Here is a 23,870-nt window from a genome sequence, read left to right on the forward strand (position 1 = left end):
ACATGTGGAATGACATTAAATTACAATGGCTGAGTTCTTCCTCTTTATATGTGATGGACTCTCTGGGAAAGCTATTGGGATTATAGGCAGATGACCAATTGGTTTTATATCCATTTCTTTCCTGAGCATTCTGAAAGAGGCAGGAAGAGGAAGAGAGTTAAAGTTATCTGTAGATCCATATTCCAGAGATTTCAGCCAGTGCTCTTTAGAGGGGGTGATAATATGATTAAAAACTAACATATACAAAGACTCTTATTCTGTCATACCCATATTAACTCTGTCAAGTCTCACAAAGACACTATAGGATAGGAAGTAGGCTGGGTGGGCAATATTTACTTGTTCCAGTTTTACAGCTGAGGAAACCAAAGCTCAGAAAAATGAAATGATTTGCCCAAGATTATATCAACTCAAGGTAGGGCTGGGATTCAAATTCATATCTCTGATCCACATCCCATTCTCCTGGCATTGTTGAGGTGACAATGGCGTAGGCAACCATTCTCCCTGATAAAGGTTTGCAAAGGGAAGGAAGGAACCCTGTGGTTTAACCTTGATAGCATATATTTGCATCCAGCCCCAGTTATTATCCATTTACCTGCTCCACTAGTGGTTTAATTTCTCAAGGTCAAAAGCCATCCCTTTTCCTTTCTCTCTCTCAAACTCAGGTCTTTGGCAAGCCCCACACTTTTGCTGGGTCTTGGTTTTCATGTCGATAAGTGAGGCTGAAGTTTAAATTGGGTCACATTTACGCCAGCGCCCAGCACAGATTCTGCCCACAATTTCCATCACCCTCCCAGTGGACGACTCCCAGTTCCAACACTAGAGGCCTCCAGGACTCCAGCTGACATGATGGAGTGTGGACCCTAAATGCTGAACCCTCTTCCCAGGCTGGCTGCGGAAACTGAACCTCCTCCAGACAGCAGGGCTGCTCCACTCACGCGGATCAAGTCCAGAGCCTCATTAGTCATGTCAGATGACATAGTTAACACTTGGGGCCAGCACAGCCAGTTCATCAAAAGCCCCTATGTGCCTGGCTCCATCACTGCAGCTGAGGAACTACTGTATGTAGAGCAGGCAGCACATCAGAGGAACAGCGCCAGAGTGCTTCCAAATTGGTTTTGATTAATTGCATAGACATGTCTTTAATTGGTGCCAGGATAGCGGCCAGAGAACTTATGGGAAAGCAGGATGTTATGCTTTCGTTCCCTGATGTCCCATAAAGCAGTGAAAGATGAGGAACAGAATCACTGCTCGTTGGAAATTTATCGACCGTGCAGATCCAGAAAACACAAATAACTATCTGAATCGAAACCTAACCTCATTTTCCCAACTCATTGGAAACCATGCATGTTCCCCTCTGCCCTGCCTGCCCGCCTGCCTGCTAAGATGTGCAGTTGAGCAAAAGGTGTGATTTCTAAGAAATGAGCTAGACCTGAAACAGTGTCCTCAGCTTTCCCCAGGTCCTCCTAGAGAAGACCTGGAGATATCAGCCCCTTGAGAAGCTCCTCTTCCTCCAGCTCAACACCCTCCCATGAACTGATATCTGAAGCATTCATTCACACATTCATTCTTTCTTTTCTACCTCTTGTAGGTTTAAGACATATGTACTGAATATGTACTGTTCTGGTGCCAGAAGGAATATAGAATGGAGACAAGTACAGAGCCTTCCTTTGGGAAGTGGTTCTTTAAGAGAAGACAGATCCATGGATGAACTAATGCATTGCCAGTGGTACCACATAAGAGATGAAGCATTGGAATTTGGCATCAAGAGGACTTGGGCTTGAATCTCAACTCTGATTTATATTACTAAGCTGCCTCAGGTAGTCTCTTTGATGGTCTGAGTTTTAACTACAGAATAGAATAATACTGCACATGGCAGTTGTGAGGCCAGTAAAAGCACAAGGCCTGGCAGTGATCAATAAATGTTGCCACGTCTGAATAAGCACCATCAGGGAGGTTCTGATAGAGTGCTATGAGAGATTTCATATATTCCAGAAACAAATGGTTACTGATCACAGATCCTGTGCCAGGCTCTGTGCTATGCATTGGAAATTTACATAGGAGCTCAGTGCTGTCCTAAAGAGTAGCAATGATTTGGAATGGTAACAATGGCAGAGCATTACACTGTGCACACACAAGTCACTCAGGATTAATGGGGAGGCAGTGGTCACTTCTACCTGGGAAATCAAGATAGATTTGCCTGAAGAGGCAATACTTGAATTGAGTTCAGATGCATGATAAGATTTTCATTTGCAGATAAAGAAGGAAGGGTATTCCAGGCATACTGCTATTGTTTTCTTCTGCTATGGTCTGGATGTGGTTTGTCTCCCAAAGGTTCATCTGACTGTTAGCTTGGTCCCTAGCATGGTGTTATTGAGAGGTGGTAAAAACTTTGGCTGCTTTGTGCCATGTATAACCTGATATTTTCATATTTTTAATTTGTTTATTATCTGTCTCTCCCACTAGAGTGACAGACAGGTTCATGAGAACCTGAGATCCTGGCTGTCTCTTCCTCCACTCTGTTAAAACATCTGGAGCATTGCCTGTAGGTGTTCCATACATGTCTGTTACATGACAAAATAAACAACTGGAGGCACAGGAGTGCATGCTGCAGTCAAAAAACCTAACATAAGCATAGGGCCTGGCACACTAAAAGCACTGGGTTTTTTTCATGAAATTAATAAGGCAAGAGGAATTGAGGTAGGTGGTAACAGAAGATGTGACCGCTGAGCTGCACCCTGAAAGCAGAGAAGTATAACAATGTAATGGGATTGTTGGTGGGAGGACCAGGAGGAACAGATCAGAAAACTTTGAAACCCTTTCCAATCTCGAGCTTCCAAAAATTTCTCCAGAACAGATCATCTCTTACCACCCTTCCTGGTCCCCTCACTCACACCCCTTCTTTCCACTCCACCCTGTCTGGAGGCTGTAAGACATCTGACACATCATTTCCTGCCAATGTAAATCACAGACTGATGTGTGATACTCTTTCTCAGTTTTTACCATCCCCCAGGTAGAGATGGCCCCATAGTCAGGGTGGAGGCCCCAAGCAAAGCCAGTCTTTCCACAGGGTGGCAAACAGAGGGGAACTGTTTACCCACCAGCACCTTCCTGGCTCTGCTCCCAGATAATTTTATGTCCTTTGGTCCTGAATCTGGGCCTTAGTTGGATGCACCTCAGTTCACTTGCTGGAGCACTGACGTGTGACTGTTTTAACTGCTGCTGCTTCCTGTCCCAGCAATCCTGTGCTTCAGGGACCATGGGAAAGAGACAAGAAAGAGAGCTTTATATGAGGTAAGTCTTGGCAGTAATAATAAAGGCCAAAGACTAACTTCCACTTACATAGTGCTTAACAATTTACATAGCCTTAGAGAACTCCTATTCATCCTTCAAGACCCTGCACAAATGTTTTCTCTTTTTACCAAACTTCAACTCTATCAGGTAGAGCGTTCCCTCTATTCTTGGTAAAAACTCTGTTGTTGCCGTTATTGCCTTGCAACACTCTTTATTTGTGTACCTGTCTGATTTCCTCCATTAAATCTTCAATTCCTTGGGTGTATATGTCTTCTCTCCCAGTAAAATATATTTCTTTATTTAAAAGCAATGTCAATGTTCATTATACATAATTTTCTAATTATAAAAGTAATATTTATAGTCACAATAATAAAATTGTATAAAAGTATAATGAAATTTTAAATCCTCTATAATTTCATCACCCAGATAAAACCACTATTAACATTTTGGGTGTATCTTGAGCCTTTTTTAGCATATAAGAAGTAAAAATGAGACTATACAATGTATATGTTTTTATAGTGTGATTTTATTAGCTATTGTTAACATCTTCAAACAACATGGATGATTCTTTAAAAATATCATTTTAAATGGCTGCATTATTTTATTCAGTGTGTATACAATAATTAACCTAACAATTTCCCAATTGTGGGGCATTTTCTTTTTACTCTTTTACAAAAAAAATGCTGCAATGAATAAACTGCATATGTATACATGTCTTTGTTGGCATCTCTTTTCCTAAGAAGTATTCCTAGAAATGTTTTTTCTAGGCCAACTGGCTTAAACTCTTTTAAGGTTCATGATGCTCACTGCCAAATTGCTCTGTGAAAGAAAACCAATTTATAATTCCCCCATTGCAAGAGCATGCCCATCTCTTAAAATAAAGTGTTGTCTGGTTTGCAGCCAATTTTCAAATAAAAGGTATAGAAATTCTTAAAGCAATGGAAGCACTATTCAAATAAATATACCCTTTTAGGTTGAAGTCTTGGGAGAAGGCAACTCTAAGTTTGGTATAAATGTTGCTAAGTTTAAGAAAATTATCCTCCTCAAAGGAGCATGGAGATGTTTCTGGATAGTGGCGGAAATACCTGTTGGCCTCTACGTCTTTCTAGAGGTTCTCAGGTTCATGAGAACATGGCTTCCCCTGTTTGCTTTCTACTCCACCCTCTTCTGCTCCCAAAACAGCCTTACCTAGTAAACAGGAGAAACCTCTTTCAGAGTATCTGCTTCAGCAAAATGCCAGTAAAATTGTCCATAAAGACTAATGATGGAGAGAAACCAAAGGTATCAATCTACCCTTAAGATACCTTGGAAGTCTTGCTTGACATTTTATGGACAAACAGACTGAACACAAAACCTGTTTACCCACTTGAAGTCTTATGGCTTTGGCAATTCAGATAATCTTTCTGAGTAGTGAACTGGGTCTCCACTGAATACTAAAGCATAGAAGATGGAGCTTCATTTCCTGCCAAGTAAAGTAGCTAGAAATGAGATAAACTAGATTTTCATTTATATGAAATTTCCAGGATAAGCAAATCCACGAAACAAAAGTAGATCCGTGGTTTCCAGGGACTGGAGTAGGAGAAATTGGGAGTGATTAGTAATGGTAAATGGGTATGGGTTTGTTTGTTATTTTGGAGAATGACCACAATGTTCTAAAATTAGTGTTGAAAGTTACACAAAATTTTCTTTTATTGTGGTATTTGTGATTAAACCCAGGGGCTCTCTACCACTGAGCTATACCTTCAGCCCTCATTATTTCTTTTTTGAGAGAGAGTATTACTAAGTTCCTGAGGTTGTCCTTGAACTTGTGATCTTATATTACTATGCCTGGCTAGTTACATAATTTTTAAAATATATTCAAAACTATAGACTTACATTTTAAAAGGGTGAGTTTTACTGTATACTAGCCGTATTTCTATAAAAAGTAAGCAAAGAAACTGATACACAGATTTGCAAATATAAACAAACATTGGTTGTTAAAACATCTAATTGTGGGGTAAGTGGGTAAATGGTTAAAGTAAGTTAGAACTAAAATACTGAAACTCAAATTGCTTAGATGTCAGAAGAGGGTAGAGATTAGAAATAAATAATTCTAGGGGCTGGGGTTATAGTTCAGTGTTGAGCACTTGCCTAGCATGTATGAGGCACTGGGCTCAATTCTCAACCACTGCATATAAATAAATAAAATAAAGGTCCATCAACAACTAAAAAACTATTTAAAATAAATAAATAATTCTAAAGCTCCTGAAATCTTTACATTGAACTAGAGATACTGATTAACTTCATAGTGCTAAGTCAAGTATGCACATTAATCATGTTGGAACACCCATAGAAAAAATAGAACTAGAATAACTTTCAAAACACTAATGAGAATAAAAGGGATTAAATAAAATAGCCATATCAATAGAAGGCAGAATAAGAGAATAAGAGAAAATACATGGAAATTAGACAAAACAAAATGAGGTGGAATATCCCCCAATATATCATAATAATAAGAAATATATAAACTTGCTTAAGAAAAAGCAAATATTCTCAGATTGGATTTTTTTTTAATATCAGTGGTACATTGATTACTAGAATACATTAAAAAATAATGACACATATTAAAAGAATGGGGAAAATATACTAAGCAAAATAATGCAATATTAATCAACTTTATTAACCTAACTCACAAAAACATTGTTAATGATAGATGGTAAAAGAAAATTCATCAAGAAGATATGTCCTAGTAGAATGTGGTGATCATTATTATTCAAGTACAGGTATGAAGACACAAACTGGTGTGAATATACTATGTATACAACCAGAAATGAAAAATCGTGTTCTATGTGTGTAATAAGAAGTGTAATGCATTCCACTGTCATATATATATTAAAAAAAAGAACAGAAATACCAAAAAAAAATGCAGAGGGGGGAAAAAAGATCATTCTAATATCATATACTCAGATAATAATAAAAGTGAAGTACATACATTTTCAAAGGTCACATTTACTATTCATGGACCCTTGCTAAATGACCATTAAAGAAATTATATCAATAAAAAATGTGTAATAAAAAAAAGAAGATATGTCCTAGAACCTCTATGTACCCACTGGCAACATTGCCTCCAAATATATAAAGCAAAAACTAACAGAATTACCAGAAAAAATAGGTAAGTCCATATGATGAGAGATTTTTTTTAAATATTAATTTTTTTCTTTAGTTTTAGGTGCACACAATATCTTTATTTTATTTTTATGTGGTGCTGAGGATCGAACCCAGTGCCTTGCACATGCCAGGTGAGCGCGCTACCACTTGAGCCACATCCCCAGCCCCCAATGAGAGATTTTTAACATACTTCCCTCTATAACTGCTAGGGTAAGCTGACAAAATATTAGTATTGAAAATTTGAACACTATGACTATCAAGCTTCTAAGACTTTCCAAACTTAAGTTCCTAGACCCTGACAGTCCTTCTTCCCTTTGCCAAGGCGTGTGGAGGCTCCCTGTACAGTGCCATTATAAACCTTACCTCTGGATTCAGCCAGGGGAAATGTACTGCGATTTATCAGTTATGGTGAAATCACTTTTACTAGATTGAGCTCTGGTAGGAAGTTATGGGCTTATTTGAAAGGATGGTACAGAAAAAAAATCCTGGGGAATAGATCTCCATACTGGTACATTATTCAGATATCATACAGTATCTACTTAATAGGAATCTTGGGAGAAAAAATTGCAAAATCTGTGTTTCTCATGAATAATAAGTTTTGTGTATAGTTTACAGGCACTAAATTCTTAACTAATATTTCTACTTTGCTAGGATCACTGGGAAACTCGCAGCCAAAATTTGGTGACTTTATTCAACAAGTTATAAAAAATAATAATACTTAATACCTATTGAATGCTCCACGCACTATTCCAAATGCTTTACATGTATTTAACCTTCATCTCCTGCCAATGAAATAGGACTATTATTATTCCCATTTTAAGATAAGAAAATTGAGGTCCAGAAAGATTACATAATTGACTCAGGATATATAACTCATGAAGTACAGAACCATAATTTGAATCCAGGCAGTCATCCTTAAGCACTATTGACATTACCTCTTTAGATCCTACAATATGCACACCTGTGTTCCAATAGTGGCCTCTGGCTCTAATAATTCCCTATGCTTAACTTTCACTTTTAGCCAAGATGTAGAAGTAGGGACTAGATTTATCTTCCTGCATGAAACAGCTTGAAATCTGGACAGAACATAAAATATAATGGTTTGAGCCAGCAACAGTGGTATATGCCTGTAGTCCCAGCTATTCAGGAGATCGAGAAAGGAGGATCACTTGATCTCAGGAGTTTTGAAATAAGCCTAGACAACACAGTGAGCCCCTATCTCAAATATTAGTAAAAAATTATTATTTTTTATTATTAGTAGTAAAAAATAATAATGATTTTTTTTTTTTAGCAGTGCTGGGGATTGAACTCAAGGCCTCACACATGCTAGGAAAGTGGCTTTTTACCAAGGAGCCACATCCCCAGCCCTAATAATAATGATTTTTTTAATATCTTTATTTTACTTTTACATGGTGCTGAGAATCGAACCCAGTGCCTCACGCATGCTAGGTGAGCGTGCTACCACTTGAGCCACATCCCCAGCCCTAATAATGATTTTTAAGACATTGAATATCATGGTCATCCCTGAGAACAAGGTAGAAATAAGGTCAGCTTTAAGATTCTCCCTGTTGACTTCCTGGGGAGGGTTTCTAGAAGCCATGATGTTGGGGGTAAACCCAGAATGAGCCTGCCTGATAGTTTATGTGAGTTGAATCTGGGAAATCAATGTGGCTAGAGTTTATAGGGAAGAACACCATAGAGAAGAGAATTGCACAGAAAGAAAGCTATGTCTATCTGCTGAGGATCCCCCACAAGTCTTCAGCATGCATAGGAGTAAACTACCTAAGGCCAGGGAAAGAACTAGAAGGGCCCATTCTCAGAGATAACAATGATTCAATTCCTGATTCTAACACTCAGCATGACAAGATAAGAGTTCACAAGAAATCCAGTGGGTTTTGCCACAACAGGTTACTCTGGTTCCATCCAACAAAGCTGAAGAGTAGTAGCCAAAAACTATTTCCAAAAAGCAAAAGGGCCCCATTATGAGGAGAAAAATCAATCAACTGAAACTGAGGGAAATAGGTAGAACTGATAAATCAGGACATTGTCACGTTCCTCACAACTAAAACACTCAGGGTCACTCCAAGTGAACTGGGCTGCATGAAATAATCACACAGAGACAGAGATACCTTTTTCTTTGGGATCCTGTGACAGCTCCTCTGATCCTTAGGGTCTGCAGAAGGAGAAAAGAAAGCATGTGCTGAACACTTTTATTGAGGAGAAGCCATTTAAATGAAGCACGGGGTCAGGTTTCAGGGAGTTGAGTATAGCTTTGTGATTTCTGGTGTCAGCAGGTTGACTGACATCTAGGAAGGCCACACCCAAAGGCAGAGCAAGAGAAGGGGACACACAAAGGGAGTTTCCATGGAACATTCTATCCCAAATTTGGCAAAGGGGTAGTATTACAAGGGAATAGGTGAGTGTAATTCAATCCATGGGGCGACACACTTACATCTTAAGACATGCCATCAACTTCCTGGCCTGGGACAATGTCCGGGTCACTACAAAATGTTAAAAAAAACGAACAAACAAACAAACAAAAACTCGCTTCAGGATGGAAGGTGCAACTCATTCAGAGTGGCTCCCCACAGACATTAAAATAGTTAAAAGTATTACATGTAATCAATAATCTAAAGACTGGACTTGTTAGTAGAGACACAGAACATATCAAAAAGACCCAAATCCCAGTAATAACACATACACTCAGTGTCCATATCTTGGTGTCTAAAAATTTTCAAATAATATATTTAGATATCACCTCTTGCCTTCCAGGACATGAAACTTAATCCTTCCCCCTTCCCCTGAGTGTGGGCTGAATGTGGTGATTTGCTTCCAGAGATGAGAAGGGGAAAAGAATAGCTTCACAGAAAGAAAAAAAAGTGGCAAAAATTTCCTTAAAGTTTTTATTAGCAAACTGGGCGCAGAGTGGCACAGGTCTATAATCCCAGTGACTCGGAGGCTGAGGCGGGAAGTTTTTGAGTTCATAAGCCATCCTCAGCAACTTGGACCTAAGCAACTTAGTGAGACTCTGTCTCAAAAACAAAACATTAAAAGGGCTAGGGATGTGGTTCAGTGGTAAAGTGCCCCTAGGTTAAATCCCCTATACCAAAAAAACAAAAAAGTTTTTATCATCCAGTAACTAAAGTTAATATCATCAATGTTTTGTGACTATTATACTTTCTATTATGATAATAAGAAGGGTATTTCAGCACAAGGCAGTGAGTTCAATGCCCAGCACTAAAAGAGAAAGGAGGAAACCAGTGAAACTCCACACCATGTACAACCACAAGAATGGGACCTGTTTCAGTTGACTTTTTCATGGCTGTGACCAAGGTTCTGACTAGAATAATTGTAAGGAGGAAAAGTTTATTTGAGGGCTCATGGTTTCAGAGATCTTAGTCCATAGAAGGCTGGCTCCATTCCTTGGGGCTTGAGATAAGGCTGAACATCATGGCGGGATAGTGTGGCAGAGGTAAGCAGCTTACATCAGGAAGCAGAGAAAAAGAGAGAGAGACTCCACTCTCTAGATACAAAATACATACCCCACAGTCATGCCCCTCAAAAAACCATTTTCTCCAGCCACACCCCATCTGCCTTCAGTTACCACTCAGTTAATTCCATCAAGGATTGATACACTGCTTGAGTTAAGACTCTCAAAATCCAATCATTTCTCCTCTGAACCTTCTTGCATTGTCTCACTTGTGAGCTTTTGGGGAACACCTCACATCCAAACCATAACAGATCCTAATTGGAATAAGTTATACTCCATGTATTATGTATAATGTGTCAAAATATACTCTACTGTCATGTATCTAAAAAGAACACATAAAAAATATATAAAAAAAAAAAAAAAAAAAAAAAAATNTATATATATATATATATATATATATATATATATTTTTTTTTTTTTTTTAAATACCTAGGATTGAACCCAGGGGCACTTTATCACTGAACCACATCCCCAGCACTTTTTTTTCTTTCTTTGAGACAGGGTCTAAGTTGCTTAGGGCCTTGCTAAATTGCTGAGGCTGGCCTCGAACTTGAGATCCTCCTGCCTCAGCTTCCTGAGCTGCTGAGGCATGCACCACCACACCCAGCAGTATCTTACTTTTGATAATTGCACCACAGTACTATAAGATAAAACAGAGAGAACTGAAACTGAATGAGAAATCACTTTGTGATTGTGTGTGTGTGCTGATGATTAAGCTCAGGAGGGCCTCCATGTGCTCTAACACTGAGTTATATATCTCCAGTTATATTACCTTTGCAAATTTTCTGTAAATTTGAAATTATTCCAAAATTTAAAATAATCTAAAAATCCAAATCAAACTTCCTTAGAGATGGAATCTACAATATTTGAGATGAAAAATATACAAGATGGAATAAAAATAGAATAGACATTTCAGAATGAAAAATCAGTAAACTTGGAGACATAGCAAGAGAAACTATACCAAAAAAGTACAAAGAGGAGACAAACAAAATAAGAGCATCAGTTAGCTCTGGGACAACTTCAAGTGGTCCAGTGAGGTAACTGGAGTTCCTGAGAGGAGGGTGACAGAAAAAAATTGTGGAAATAATGGGCACAAATTTTCCTAATCTGATGAAAACTTTAGGCCTACAAATCCAAGAAGCTCAATGAAACCCAATCACAAAAAAACAAGAAAACTATACCAGGACATATCATAATCAAGCTGCATAAATTCTTAAGAGGGTAAGGAGACAGTGTGCACAGAGAAAGATAAGCATTTTACAGACTTTTCATCAGAAACAATGCAAGCCAGGGAACAGTGGAACAATCTTTGTGGTACAGAAAAGAAAAAAAAAAGGCCTGTCAATTTATAATTTGATCAAAAACAAAGGTGAGAATGGGGAAAGCATAGTGTTTATCAACAAGTGGTGCTTGGACAACTGGCTCTCTACAAGCAGAACAAATGAATATGGACATTTATCTCACATGATATACAAAAACAAATTCAAAATGGATCAAAGACCAAAACTAAATAACTCTTAGACTTCATTAAAATTAAATTTGGGGGGCCTCAAAGAATACTATCTACTAAGCAAGGAAATCCAGAGTAAAAGAAAACATTTGCAAATAATATATCTGTTAAAGGTCTCGAGAACACAGAACTCATACAACTCAACAACAAAAGACAAAAAAATAAAATAAATAAAGGACAAAGGACTTGCATAGACATTTTCCCAAATCAGATATACACTTGTCAAACATGCACTGGAAAAGATGTTCAATGCCATCATTAGGGAAATGCAAATGAAAATCACAATGAGATATCACAAGTGTTGAAAGAATATGGAGAAATTGGAACCCTCATGTCCTAAATTGCTGTTGGGAATGTAAGATGGTACAGTGGCTATGAAAAATGATCTGTGAGTTCCTCAATAAGATAAACATAGGATTACCCTATAATCCTTCCAATTCCATTCCTCCTAGGTATATCCAAGGGAACTGAAAACAGGTATGCAAACAAAAATGTGTACATATATGTTCATAGCAGCACTATTCACAATAGTCAATGGGTAAAAGAATAAACAAAATGTGATATATTGATACAATGGAGTATTATTCACCTTCAACGGAGAATGAAGCATTAATATGTACTGCAAAATGGATGAACCGCAAAAACTTGATACCAAGTAAAAGAAGCCAGCTGCTAAAGGTCACATGTTGTATAATTCAATTTATATGAAATTTCCAGAATAGCAAAACCATTTAGAAAGAAAGTTGATTGATGACTGTCAGAGGATGGGGGTAAAAGGGAAGGGGAGTTACCATCTAATGGGTATGAGTTTTCCTGATGAAAATGCTCTGGAATTACATAGTAGTGATGGCTGAGCCACACTAGATGCCAATGAAACATACACTTTAACATGGATAAAATGGTGAATTTTGTTATGGGAATTTTACCACAACAAAAAAGCAATTACTATAAAAGTCCCTTCTTTCAAACATCCATCAAACATTTATTCAGCAGTTCCAAGCAAGATTAATCCTGGATGCCAGGAATACAGAGAAGAATCAGATGTGATGGAGAGGTTAAAACTCATCCTGCAAACAATTAAGTTCAGTTAAATGTTACAGTTTTGTTTTTTGGTACTAGGGATTGAACTCAGGGGCACTCAAGCACTGAGCCACATCCCTAGCCCCTTTTTGTATTTTATTTAGAGACAAGGTCTTGTTGAGTTGCTTAGCACCTCACTAAGTTGCTGAGGCTGGCTTTGAACTATGATCTTCCTGCCTCAGCCTCCCCAGCCACTGGAATTACAGGCATGTGCCACTGCACACAGACAAACATTACGGTTTTTTAACATAAGAATATGCATTGTGTACTGGGGATGACTGCTTTACCAATGGGGTGACAGGGAAGATATATGGTAAGGCTGAGACTTGAGTGTTGAGAGGGAGTCTGCCAGGTGGAGGGCAGCAGGAAGGCATTCCAAGGAGAGAATGGGGCTGAGCCAGCTCAAAACACTAGTGTCCAAGTCTCTGGTTTTTAACAAACTCCAAATCAAATAGCACAAGTGAAACATAGGGGGTGGATTTCAGGACAGTATGGCGAAAGGTAGGTGATAATAAGAAATGATAGAAGAGTGACGCAGACCCACCCAGATGTAAGGGTGAAAGAAAATGTAATTCTGAGTGGGTCACTTGGTGGGTGTCACCCACATAACAAGTTGAGTACAAACAATGTTGTGCTCTTGAGACACACCACACTAGAATAGAATATATAACCCCTTTCCCTACTACCTCACTTCATCTTATGTATTCTACTACTTGTAATAATTTTAATTATTTTCTTTCTTTTTCTTCTTCTCTTCCCTCTCTCCTCCTCTTCTTTTCACTGAAACCTTCTCTTTTCTTGGGCTCTTTTTGTTTTCCTGTTTGAAACATGTTACTATGGAAATGTCATGGCACACTATACTGGCATTACAAGTGAAGTGTAAAGAATTTTTAGAACATGTAGAAATACAAGATCAGGATATAGGGATATAAACCTTAATTATGTGATAGCATCATGACTTCAGACATTGTATCATAAATACAAATACACTTGGAAATCTGAGACAGCACAGAGGAGATAGTTGAGAGTTTTATTAAGATTTATGGTCCCAGACTTTAAGAATGTATGTGAGAAATATTAAAAACCCAAAACATAACACATCACTTGGGAAGAACATCTGGAAAAAAAGAATGACAGAATTCCAACATTTACTTAAGAATACACACCTCTGGAAGAAGGACCAGGGGACCTAGACACCCCAGGAAAATTTAGAAAAACCCTCTACCATGTTGCCATAAATATACTCTTTAAAAATTGTGTATAAATCAACTGTTGGTAAATCATTTGTTAAATGCAAGGTTGAACATGATTTTAATGCAAAGTTTAACATGATTTATAAAGGAAATTATTACCAATGGTATAATAGAAAAAACTCACTGGATTGAGAAAGGCTTAAGGTCCTTCATTATTATGCTGGCTCTGCCATCAACTAGATGTGTGATTCAAGAAAAGTCACTCAACTTCCCTGAGCCAATTTCCTCATCCAATCGGGGTTATAATTCTGATTTTTCACTTATTAGCTTCTTCAAGCAAGATAACAGGGGTACTGACCCACAGCCTAGTGTCCATTTTCTTCTGAGAGATGATATGCTAAGCCAAATCCTTGTGGATAGAGTTCAGGTCCCTTCTAGAAGAGTTAGGGGTGGCACAGCCAGAAAACAGTTATCACCTGTTCATACCACAGATTTCTCATTTCCACAAGTATGGTAAGTATAATGATTCCAATTTTTTTTGTTCCAAATTGTTTACAAAAGCTTGTTCCTTAGACAGTCCTCTGGGAAAGATCTGTGGTTGGAGCCACCTCTGTCCCTTCTTCCCCTAGCTCACAAAGGTGGGTACTGTCTCAGGCAGGGGCTGTATCCTCTGTGCCTAATACAGGCCCAGGCCTAATGAAGAAATTCAGTAAATTCTGTTTGCTGGATATTTCTGAAGGAGGAAACTAAGACACTGAGAAAGACTTGAATACCAGAGATAAACTTCTGGCTGATTGTTCATACATTTCTGAACTTTCCAATTTTTCTACAGTGAGCAAAAATACCAACAAACCACAGATGTTAAAGCTTCCTTTTCCTGGCCCCAGTCTCCTACAAATAATGTCGTAGCCAGTCTCGTAACACTGCAAGTTTTCCTCAGTTTTCCAAAGTCTGGCATAGGACACAGGGCACACGCTTCTCTTTAAGAGAAACAGTCATTAATATGTCTTCTGGTTTGTTTTGCTTAAAAAGCAATTATAGTGTGCATTTGTCTTTGTAGACTAACACCTGCCATTCAGCCCTACTCAAAGACTCCTGCCAACTAGTTCCAGAAAAGGCCATTTCTAACAGTATTTAGGCACCACCTTGATTATTCTGCCATACAGGAAGTACAAAAATAACTAAGAATTTGTCTTTTTAGGTAAAAAGCAGGCTTAGGCCTTATTAACTAGCAGGAGACAGAAGGCAATAATTGCTCAGGCCTTTTGCAGATTGCTACAATCAGGTAGAATAATTCAGGTGCTGGCAGGAAGAAAAAGAAGCAAAAGATACTATCTACAGAGCACTTATTACATGCTAGGTCTTGTGTCGTGTACCTCATATACTTTATTGATATATATTATTTAATATAAGCTTCACATTTAATAATCACTAACAAATATATGTATAATGTGTATAGTTTATTTTTTCATTTGTAGTATGGAGGACAACTTGGGGTGCTCTACCACTGACCTACATCTCCAGCCCTTTTTATATTTTATTTTAAGATAGGATCTCACTAAGTTGCTGAGCCTGGCCTCAAACTTATGATCCTCCTGCCTCAACCTTCTGAGTGGCTAAGATTACAAGCCTATGCTACTGCATTTGGTTAATATACTATATTTGACTCATTTATCTTATTGCTTGTCTTGTCTCCCTCTCTTAAATGCATGCTCATGTGGAGGAATATATTTTGTCTTATTTATTGCTGTATTCTATGTCTGGAACGGTGTCAGATACATATAACACTCAATAAATATTTGTTGAATGAAAAAATGAACAATTTCATGAGATAAATGGTATTATTTTACTCTCATAGATGAGTAAGCTGAGATACTTGGAAGCTGCAAATGAACTGCCCAATCACCCAGCTAGCTGAGGAACCAAAACTAAACCCCAAGTCTCACTCTTGTCCTTTATATAAACGAGGGACTTACACTTTAAGATTTTGAATAATTCATCCAGCTTGACAAATTTATAAACTATATGTCTATAAAACATGTATTTACCTTGTATACATATTTGAAGGCTTGAAACTTCACCAAGGAGATATATTTAACATTTTAATGATAATCATTTTTCTAAGACAACAAGTAAGTACATGTTTCCCCACCGTAACAATTTCATCTATGGGTAGGCATTAGCAATATAATATCTCACTTTAAAATCCTACAATGTGATTATTATTCTTCAGACATAAATAAAAAGTACAATAATTTTGGACACCATCAAAATAACATTTGCAAACCTTAAGAGTTTTGTAAGTTACATTAAAGATGATTAATGATTTGCATGTAGCATTCTCAATGTTGAACATAAATAACCCAATATATCCTTGTTGCTTGAGTGTCCCAGTATGGGAGGAGGTAGACTTGGCACATTGAAAGCTATTCCTATTCTAAAGAAATTATATGGAAGGTTCAGAATTCTTCAGAGAATCAGCTATAATAAAATCCATGTTAAGAATTCATTTTGTATGAGAGAATGTGAGAGTAAAATCCAAAAGAGGTTAATTTTACCCAGGAGAGAATTTCATATCCTTTTTCATTTGTCAGAATATACTTGATTCATAAGTGTTCTTTCACCTACCTAGGGCCACATAACAGGAAATTCCACTCATGGTATCTCCTAATAACAACTTTGGTTTTTTTGTAGGCATTTTGGTCACTTCCCCTTCTCCTCTGGGGCAGGTCCTTTTCCCTTCTGTTGCAAACCAACACAATATCATACAGCCTCCATGTTGACCCAGCCAATTAATTTGTTCATGGATCACACTGCGGATGTAGCCTTACTCTCTATCGCCAACTTTTGATGCTATTTTTTATTGATAATAAAAGGAACATTATTTGGAGAAATATTCTTTAGAAGTATAAAAACCAGAAAAAATTAAAAACACCCATAAAATTCAACCACCTGGAATTGGCAGATCCATTCTAGCCATTGGGGGGAAAAACATTTTGGGGTTCCTATGTACAGTTTGTATCACTCTTTTCACTAAACATTATAAACTTTTGCTGTGCTGCTGAATACTCTTAATAAACATTTATTATGTTGACTGCATACTAGGTCTATTGTATAGTCATGCTATAATTTATTTAACCGATTTTCTCCTGTTGGACTTTTAGATAAGTAAGCATAAATTTTGCCCACATTTTAGACTATTTCTTTAGGACAGATTCCCAGAAGTGGAATTAGAGGATCAGGGGATATAAACATTTTTAAAGCTCCTCCTAATAGATACTGCCAAATTGCTTTTCAGAAAGCTGTTGCCAATTTACACTTCCAACATTGCCAGCATATTTTTCTACCAATATAGATCCATGTAAAGGATAATAAAATTTAAGTGGAGCATACAGTCCTCCTATTATTAATGCAGTTGGAGAAGCATCATGACCACGGCACAAAGTCTTAGGGCAAAGGTCATACCTATTTCCAGGTTTGCAGTTAACAAGGAGTTAGTATGAGCACATGGAACAGTGAAGAGTAAAGAGTCATATAATTAGATTTCAGACTGTCAAATGTAAGGCCTGTGTCTCTTTTGTTTATTGCTGTACCTCAGCACACAGGACAGTGCCTGGTACCTCAGCCATTCAACATTCATTGAGTAAATTAATACAGAATATTCTTTCAGATAGCCTTTCAGCCAGTGGAGGGTTGATTTACTCCTGGTTCAAGGGAAAAATGATTGGCTGATCACTCTTATAAAGTTCTGTTCAACCTTGAGATTCTATTGCAACTTTGGAAAATCAGCTTAAGTGAAGGTGATACAATAAAGATCTCTTTAGAGGAAAAACAAGTATACTCATCTAAAAGTACATACTCTGGCACCAGTTACAACAGTTACAAGGTTAAAAAAAAATACACACACACATATACATATATACACACAAATATATATATATATATATATATATATATATATACACGAAAATATACATACATATACACACCCATATATAGTATTTATTTTTATAAACTTGCAAAAAAATTTGTGTTTTGCCACCTCCATAGTACACATTTTAATAGGTGATTAGGTGATAACATATTCAAATGCCATGGTCAAAGCATTTTCAGAACTACCTTTAGTCCATTCCATTATTGCCAATTGTAACTTGGCACCATTTCTAATATTGCCAAAATAGGTTTTGAGATATTACATGGGAATAACACAGGTGGTAGTTTGCAAAAAATCATTTTTAATCAAAAAGCACAAAATTCATTTTGTGAACTGGAATATGGTCAAGGTGAAATAGCCAATCATTCAGTTCTAGGTCATTCTCTTGGTCTCAAGATTCCACAATTTCTGTATAGTAAATCGTCAGACACTGACAGATCCGCTTGGCCTTAACAATGTTATTGATGGAAAACAAGCTATCATCTGTCATACACACACACACACACACACACACACACACACACACACACATGATCAGAGGTAGGCAAACTATGGCCCATGGGCCAAATCTGGTACACCACCTGTCTTTCCATGGTCTATAAGCTAAACAATTTTTTTTCTTAAATATTTTTTTAGTTGTCAGTGGACCTTTTTTTTTTTTAATTTATTGATACGTGGTGCTGAGAATCAAACTCAGTGCCTCACACATGCTAGGCAAGCACTCTGCCACTGAGCCACAACCCCAGCCCAACAATTTTTTTTTTATATGTTTAGATGGTTGGGGAAAAAAATCAAGATTATATTTTGTAAAAACTATGTGAAATTCAAATTCTAGTATCCCTTTATAAAGTTTCATATGGAACATAGCCATGATCCTTTGTTTTCATATTAGCTTTGTCTACTTTAGCACTAACATGTTGAGTAACTGCAACAGAGATGATAGAGCACACAGAGCCTAGGATGCTTTCTTTATAGAAGTCTGCTGACCCTTCAGTAGACCCAAGTGGGTCCTTGGAGGTACTGAAGCTCCCCACTAGATTGTTTCTGGATATTTATACTGGGTGATACAACTTGCACAGTATTTGTAAAGATCTGATAAGGCAGAGACTAGAGAGAACATAAATATAGAAGGATTGCCTCCGATAAGATGTAAAAGCCTGGTAAAATCTAGGAGGGCTGATCCCTGCAGCAGTAGTTGAAGAATGCAGAATAACATAGTTCAGGAGCAAAGGGAGGCTCTCTAAGATCCTGGTGAGACGTAATCCCAGGGAGCCTAGCAAGGCTTGCTGGTGATGATATCTGCAAAGAGCAGGCAAAGTGAATCGTGTATGCAACGGAGTGACAGACAGTTCCCCAATAGTGATCCACTCCTTTAGTAGGTGTCCTCAAGTCATTTAGAATCCAGACTTATCTGGGCATCTCCCATATCAAGTGTGGACTTTGACAAAGAAATGGATCTGAAAGGAAGGCTCTGGAAAGTAGGTCCCAGGTATACATTCTTCCCAAAAGATAACATTTCAAAGAGGACTCAGAGGGCTGGGGATGTGGCTCAAGTGGTAGCGCGCTCGCCTGGCATGCGTGCGGCCCGGGTTCGATCCTCAGCACCACATACAAACAAAGATGTTTTGTCCGCTGATAAATAAATAAATAAATATTAAAAAAAAAAAAAAAAAAAAACAAAGAGGACTCAGAGCCAGGGGCAGAATTTAGAAGACTATAGAACTGTCCTTGTGTTTTTCTCAAAGATTGGTGAAATTTTCATTTTTTTCTCTTTTTAAAATAATTTTTAATGGGGTAAATGGAGCAGGGTGGAGAGTGAGAGAATTAGATAAAATTAATGATGGGATGATCTGCCCCAAGAACAATCTATTCCTCTTGGACTTTAGCTGTGGCACCGAACATTCCATGTGGACTCTGAATCAAAATGGGAGTGAGAATATGGGTGGGTAGGGGAAGATCTACCTAAATGCCAAAAAGATTCACTGATTGTGTTAAGCCTGAGAATTATGGTCAAGGTTTGCAGATTGCCAACTCTTCTCCTAATGTCCCACAGAGAGCCACGCTTGATCTGCAATTAGGTGAAACTTCTCCTGCCAGGCAGAATACAGTGGCTGGGAGAATGGGATTTGGATGTTACAGCTCTGAATACTCATGATTCTCAGGGCCAGAGGTAAGGAGATTGCTTTCTTGAGAAACTAGTTGCATCTGGGGAGTACAACCAACAGTGGCTAAGAGAGGCAAGGACCTCCTCCCATCCTCCTGGGCACCGATGCCCCTTATTAAAAAAAAAAAAATCCAGAACATATATTCCCCTCGTTGCCCTACCCACTTCTTGAGAGGTGGGTAGGGGTAGAGCAGACAATTTCTGCTCCAATGGCACAGTGGCTAAAGCAGAGAGCTTGAAGAGGGACCCAAAATTCAGAGAAATAAGAGTAAACTGAGTGAAAGACCTTAACAAAAGAGCAATTCAAGGATCAACACATCAAAGTGGCCAAAAGGTGCTCTTGGAGGTGTGGTCCAGAACCAGAAAACAAACTGGTGAAGAATAAATTGAGAGGGGTATATGCATGAGCCAAAGACAAGAGCCTCGAGTGTGATGCAGGGCTGGATTTGAGATTACAAGATCAGGAGCTCAAGAGACCTGGCCCACAAGTGCATGCCAGGGTAAATGTGGGTCAGCAATGGAGTACATTTGGCAAGTGGGTACATAAGGAGTTCTAAGAACTCCCTTGGATACTCCAGGCGATCATGTGGAAGTCTTGGGTTTAGCGATTTGAGTACTATGTGAGAATAGATTGCTCTGGATGAGTTTTAGGACAGAAATTTTACTTCTCAAAAATCTGAAGCATGACATTATCACTGAATATTTTATGGGAAGCCTTGCAAAGAGACAATGGGTTCAAGTAGTAGTTCAACTAATAACTATTTAGGACATCATCTAAGGATATAAGCTGTCCATTTCATGACAGACACTTGGAAAAATTTGAATTCACACTCCCAATTACCTTACTTCCAGGTGTTCTGTGTTCAAACCCTATCTGGGCCAACTTCACTTCTGGTATCCTACACTCCTGCATGGGTCTTGGTCCAGCATCATCACCAGGGAGCAGCATCATTATCCCAGTCCTGCTTACAGGGACTGCAATAAAACCCAGAAATAAGTTCTTGCAGGACCTCTGTGTTATTATAGGTTGGAGTTAATGTCTTCAGGTGTTGTGGGATTCTAGCCTGCGCCCAGGAACATGTGATTCTGCAATTATTACAACAGGGCCTGAGCAGGATAAATAAATTCAGCAATAAAATTGCAACAATGAGTGGTGGGGATTTGCTCCTGAAGTCCAGTGTGCTTATGGGGAACCCAGGACTTTGTCTGAGGTAAGAAGACTTAATGGTCCTAAAACAAAATGTCTAGAAATTGCAAGTAGTTGGAAATCTGCTGGGTTTAAGAGTTTTCTTATTATCTTTTCTTTGTAGCACAAGGTCTAGCTTTCAAAGTGTCTCCAAACTGACAGGTATTAGAGAGGAGTTTCTAACTTTTTGAAAGCGGTAGACAATGAAAGAACGGAACTAAAAGTTACTTGTGTGGAATGAATAAGTGTGGATCCTCTATTATTCCCCACTTTAGATTAGTTCCTTACTTGTTAAAGAGGAGCTGTTGTTTCAAAATCCTTGGGTAACACAGACACCAACCAATGCTGTGAAATGCTATTACCCCCTGGCTTCTCCTGTTCCCTATCAGACATTCTGATAGTTTATGTGGTAATAGTTGGAAGCCCCTGGGGAAAAGTTCCGATCCATAAGTCCTAGCAGAGCAGCAGGAACACAGAAGACAGTTTGGACACAGAGAGACTACTTTTTGAGGTTCAATGGGAAAATCAGATAACCAAAGAAATGCATTATCATAAACCTACTCACAGACTCGGGGAAGTAATTTATAAACTGCCAGCAGGCATAGAGTTGAGGACAGCAAATTATCTCCCATTATTCATCTTCTGCAATACCACCACCTTCCCCTTTAATCTTTGTTATTTTAGCCAAGTATCATCACTTTCTGTGGCCACTTTCAGGTTGCCAGCCTCATGCTGTTTCACCGGCCTGGGAAGTGTTCCCTAATCTCATAGCCCTTTGTCTCACCCTTCCTCATGAATCCAGTTCAAGAACCAGCTCCTTTGTGAAGCCCAACTGCACCTGGTGATCTCATTTAAGAACTTTACATTGTCACTGCCGAGAAGTGTTCTAAAAACAGCAGGTGCTCAAAACACACCAAATAGACTGCGGACTCCCTTAATTTAGGGTCTGGAGAATCATCTGGTCTTTCTCCTCACATATCAGTCTTGGCCTACGTCCCCTAGTTTATATTTCCTAGGGTCAGATTTTCCTCTTCCAGTGAGGGGAAACCCAAATAAATGGGGGGCCAAAGCTCAAGACTAGAATGAAACAGATCCAGTTGTTCTGTGAAAGGGAGGTCCAAAAGAAGATCAGTATTGGTGGAACCCCCCCCCCCCCCCAGTTCTGAGGGGCTCCTACCCAGTCATTTGGGCCTTTGACCCAGATTGTTCAACAGGTCCACTGCCTTCTGTATCATACCTTAGGCTCTGACTGCAAAGTAAATGAAACAGTAGGCCTTTTGGGGTCCTCTCAGAAGAAATTTCTCCCTGTGCCCAAAGATATGGATGATCCCCTGAGGCAGAACGTTGAGAACAAAAGAACAGGACAGCCACAACAAATTGAAGTATGGGCAATGAAGAGATCCAAACTTGTTAAGCAAGAGAAATATAAAGAAGCAAGCAACAGAAGTCAACAACCAAAGCACTTCAAAGTGGTGAAAAACAAGGGAGATGGCCACAGTCCAGCATAAAATAGGAAGGCCATGCCAGCAAGGAGGAGCGGAAACAGGAGCAGCAAATGAAGTTGCCCAACAGTGATGCAACTTCCTAGCTCAGGTTCAGCTACCCTCAGATTCTTTTCACCAGGGTGTGAACCAATCCTGGGCCACTCTGATGGGAAAGCTGGCAGAAGATGATGGCTGCAGAGGTTGGTTGTCAGGGTAATGGATTCTGGGACCGGACACAGACAGAGGCATTTCCCCAACAGCTTCCCCCTGCAGATGACTCCATGTTTCAGAACTTGTTAACTTCTTCTTCACACATGAGCTGTTTTTCCTAGTGTCCTTTGACAGATGTGATCGCAAATCAAGTTTTCCAGGTTTAGGCTCATCTTTCAAAATACCTGATATGACTTTGTTAGAAACCTTCCTCATGTTCAAGTTTTCTTTCAGAATGAGTCTAACGGTTTCTTTATCTAAATTTAACTCTTCAGCCATCATCCTCACGGTTAACTGCCTGTTTGAACAAACCAAGTCCTTGACCTTCTGGATATTTTCATCTGTCCTGTGGGTGACAGGCCGACCACTTCGTGCATCATCTCGAACATCTTCCCGCCCTTCTTTAAATCGTTTGTGCCAGTCAAAAACTCGGGCCCTTGACATGACTTCATCCCCATAGGCTTCTTTTAAAAGATGGTGGGTCTCACTTGCAGACTTGTTCAATTTCACGCAAAATTTTATACTAATCCTTTGTTCTAAATAGCGGTCACTCATTTTGGCAGTATACACAGGAAAGTTAACAGGCCACAATTATGAGGGGAAGACAGAGGGACCAATCTCTATAGGGCTGTAGGCATAATCATGTCACTATTCTTTCTCCCCTGGAAACCCCGTCAGGGAAGAGTAATTGCTTTTCTGATTTTTCGCCCCTTAACGTCTGATCTGAGAAGCTAACGGGGCCAAAGAGGAGCTGCAAAGTCAAGAAAAATCAAATCCCCTGCAATCCACGTCTGCGTCCAACTCATACGCGCAGCTCTGCCTGGAGTTTACAAATTGGTCACCAAGGTCGTCCCAATTCCGCGGCTCTTAAGAATCTCTACGACTTCTGCCACACACGCCTAAAGTGGTGGCAACTTGAACAAGCAAGGAGAGATGCAATGGTGATGTAACGTGCAAGCTCGCCCCAGATCTGCAGAAACCCGCACACGCGAAACCTACCGGAGGAACCTAGCGCCAGCCAGCTACAGAGTCCCGAGAGGCTGTCCCACATGCGCAACTCGCTCCCTGAGGGTTAGGCTGTGCGCAGGCGCACTGCGGTAGCCCACGCCAGGCCCCGCCTTCGCCTTGCCGCACCCGGGCAAAGGCGCGCTTCCGTGCGCGTGCCCGGCTGCGGGGAAGTC

At 39.1% G+C, this 23,870-nt stretch overlaps 1 protein-coding gene across 2 annotated transcripts; it reads right to left on the minus strand.

Annotated features, from left to right (window-relative positions):
- Positions 1-931: 931 nt before the first annotated feature.
- Positions 932-23,757, minus strand: Gvqw3 (GVQW motif containing 3). Of its 2 annotated transcripts, XM_048788038.1 has the most exons (2): positions 22,773-23,757; positions 932-1,293 (listed from the first exon to the last, which is right to left on the minus strand). In XM_048788038.1, the coding sequence occupies exons 1-2, from the start codon at positions 23,242-23,244 to the stop codon at positions 1,037-1,039; spliced, it is 729 nt and encodes a 242-aa protein (XP_048643995.1). In that variant the 5' UTR covers positions 23,245-23,757; the 3' UTR covers positions 932-1,036. The 2 variants fall into 2 exon arrangements, with proteins under 2 accessions (XP_048643995.1, XP_015332878.1); XM_015477392.2 differs by lacking the exon at positions 932-1,293 and having other exon boundaries at positions 20,521-23,752.
- Between the last annotated feature and the right edge of the window lie 113 nt (positions 23,758-23,870).

This window comes from Marmota marmota, unplaced genomic scaffold, assembly GCF_001458135.2.
Source record: "Marmota marmota marmota unplaced genomic scaffold, marMar, whole genome shotgun sequence".
In the NCBI taxonomy this organism is placed as follows: domain Eukaryota; kingdom Metazoa; phylum Chordata; class Mammalia; order Rodentia; family Sciuridae; genus Marmota; species Marmota marmota.

Coding starts and splice junctions, on each gene's coding strand:
- Gvqw3 (XM_048788038.1), bottom strand. CDS start 23,244: ATGAGTGACCGCTATTTAGAACAAAGGATTAGTATAAAATTTTGCGTG. Junction 1,294..22,772: donor TGTGAAGAAGAAGTTAACAA/GTTCTGAAACAT, acceptor CGATTCAGATAG/TTATTTGTGTTTTCTGGATC.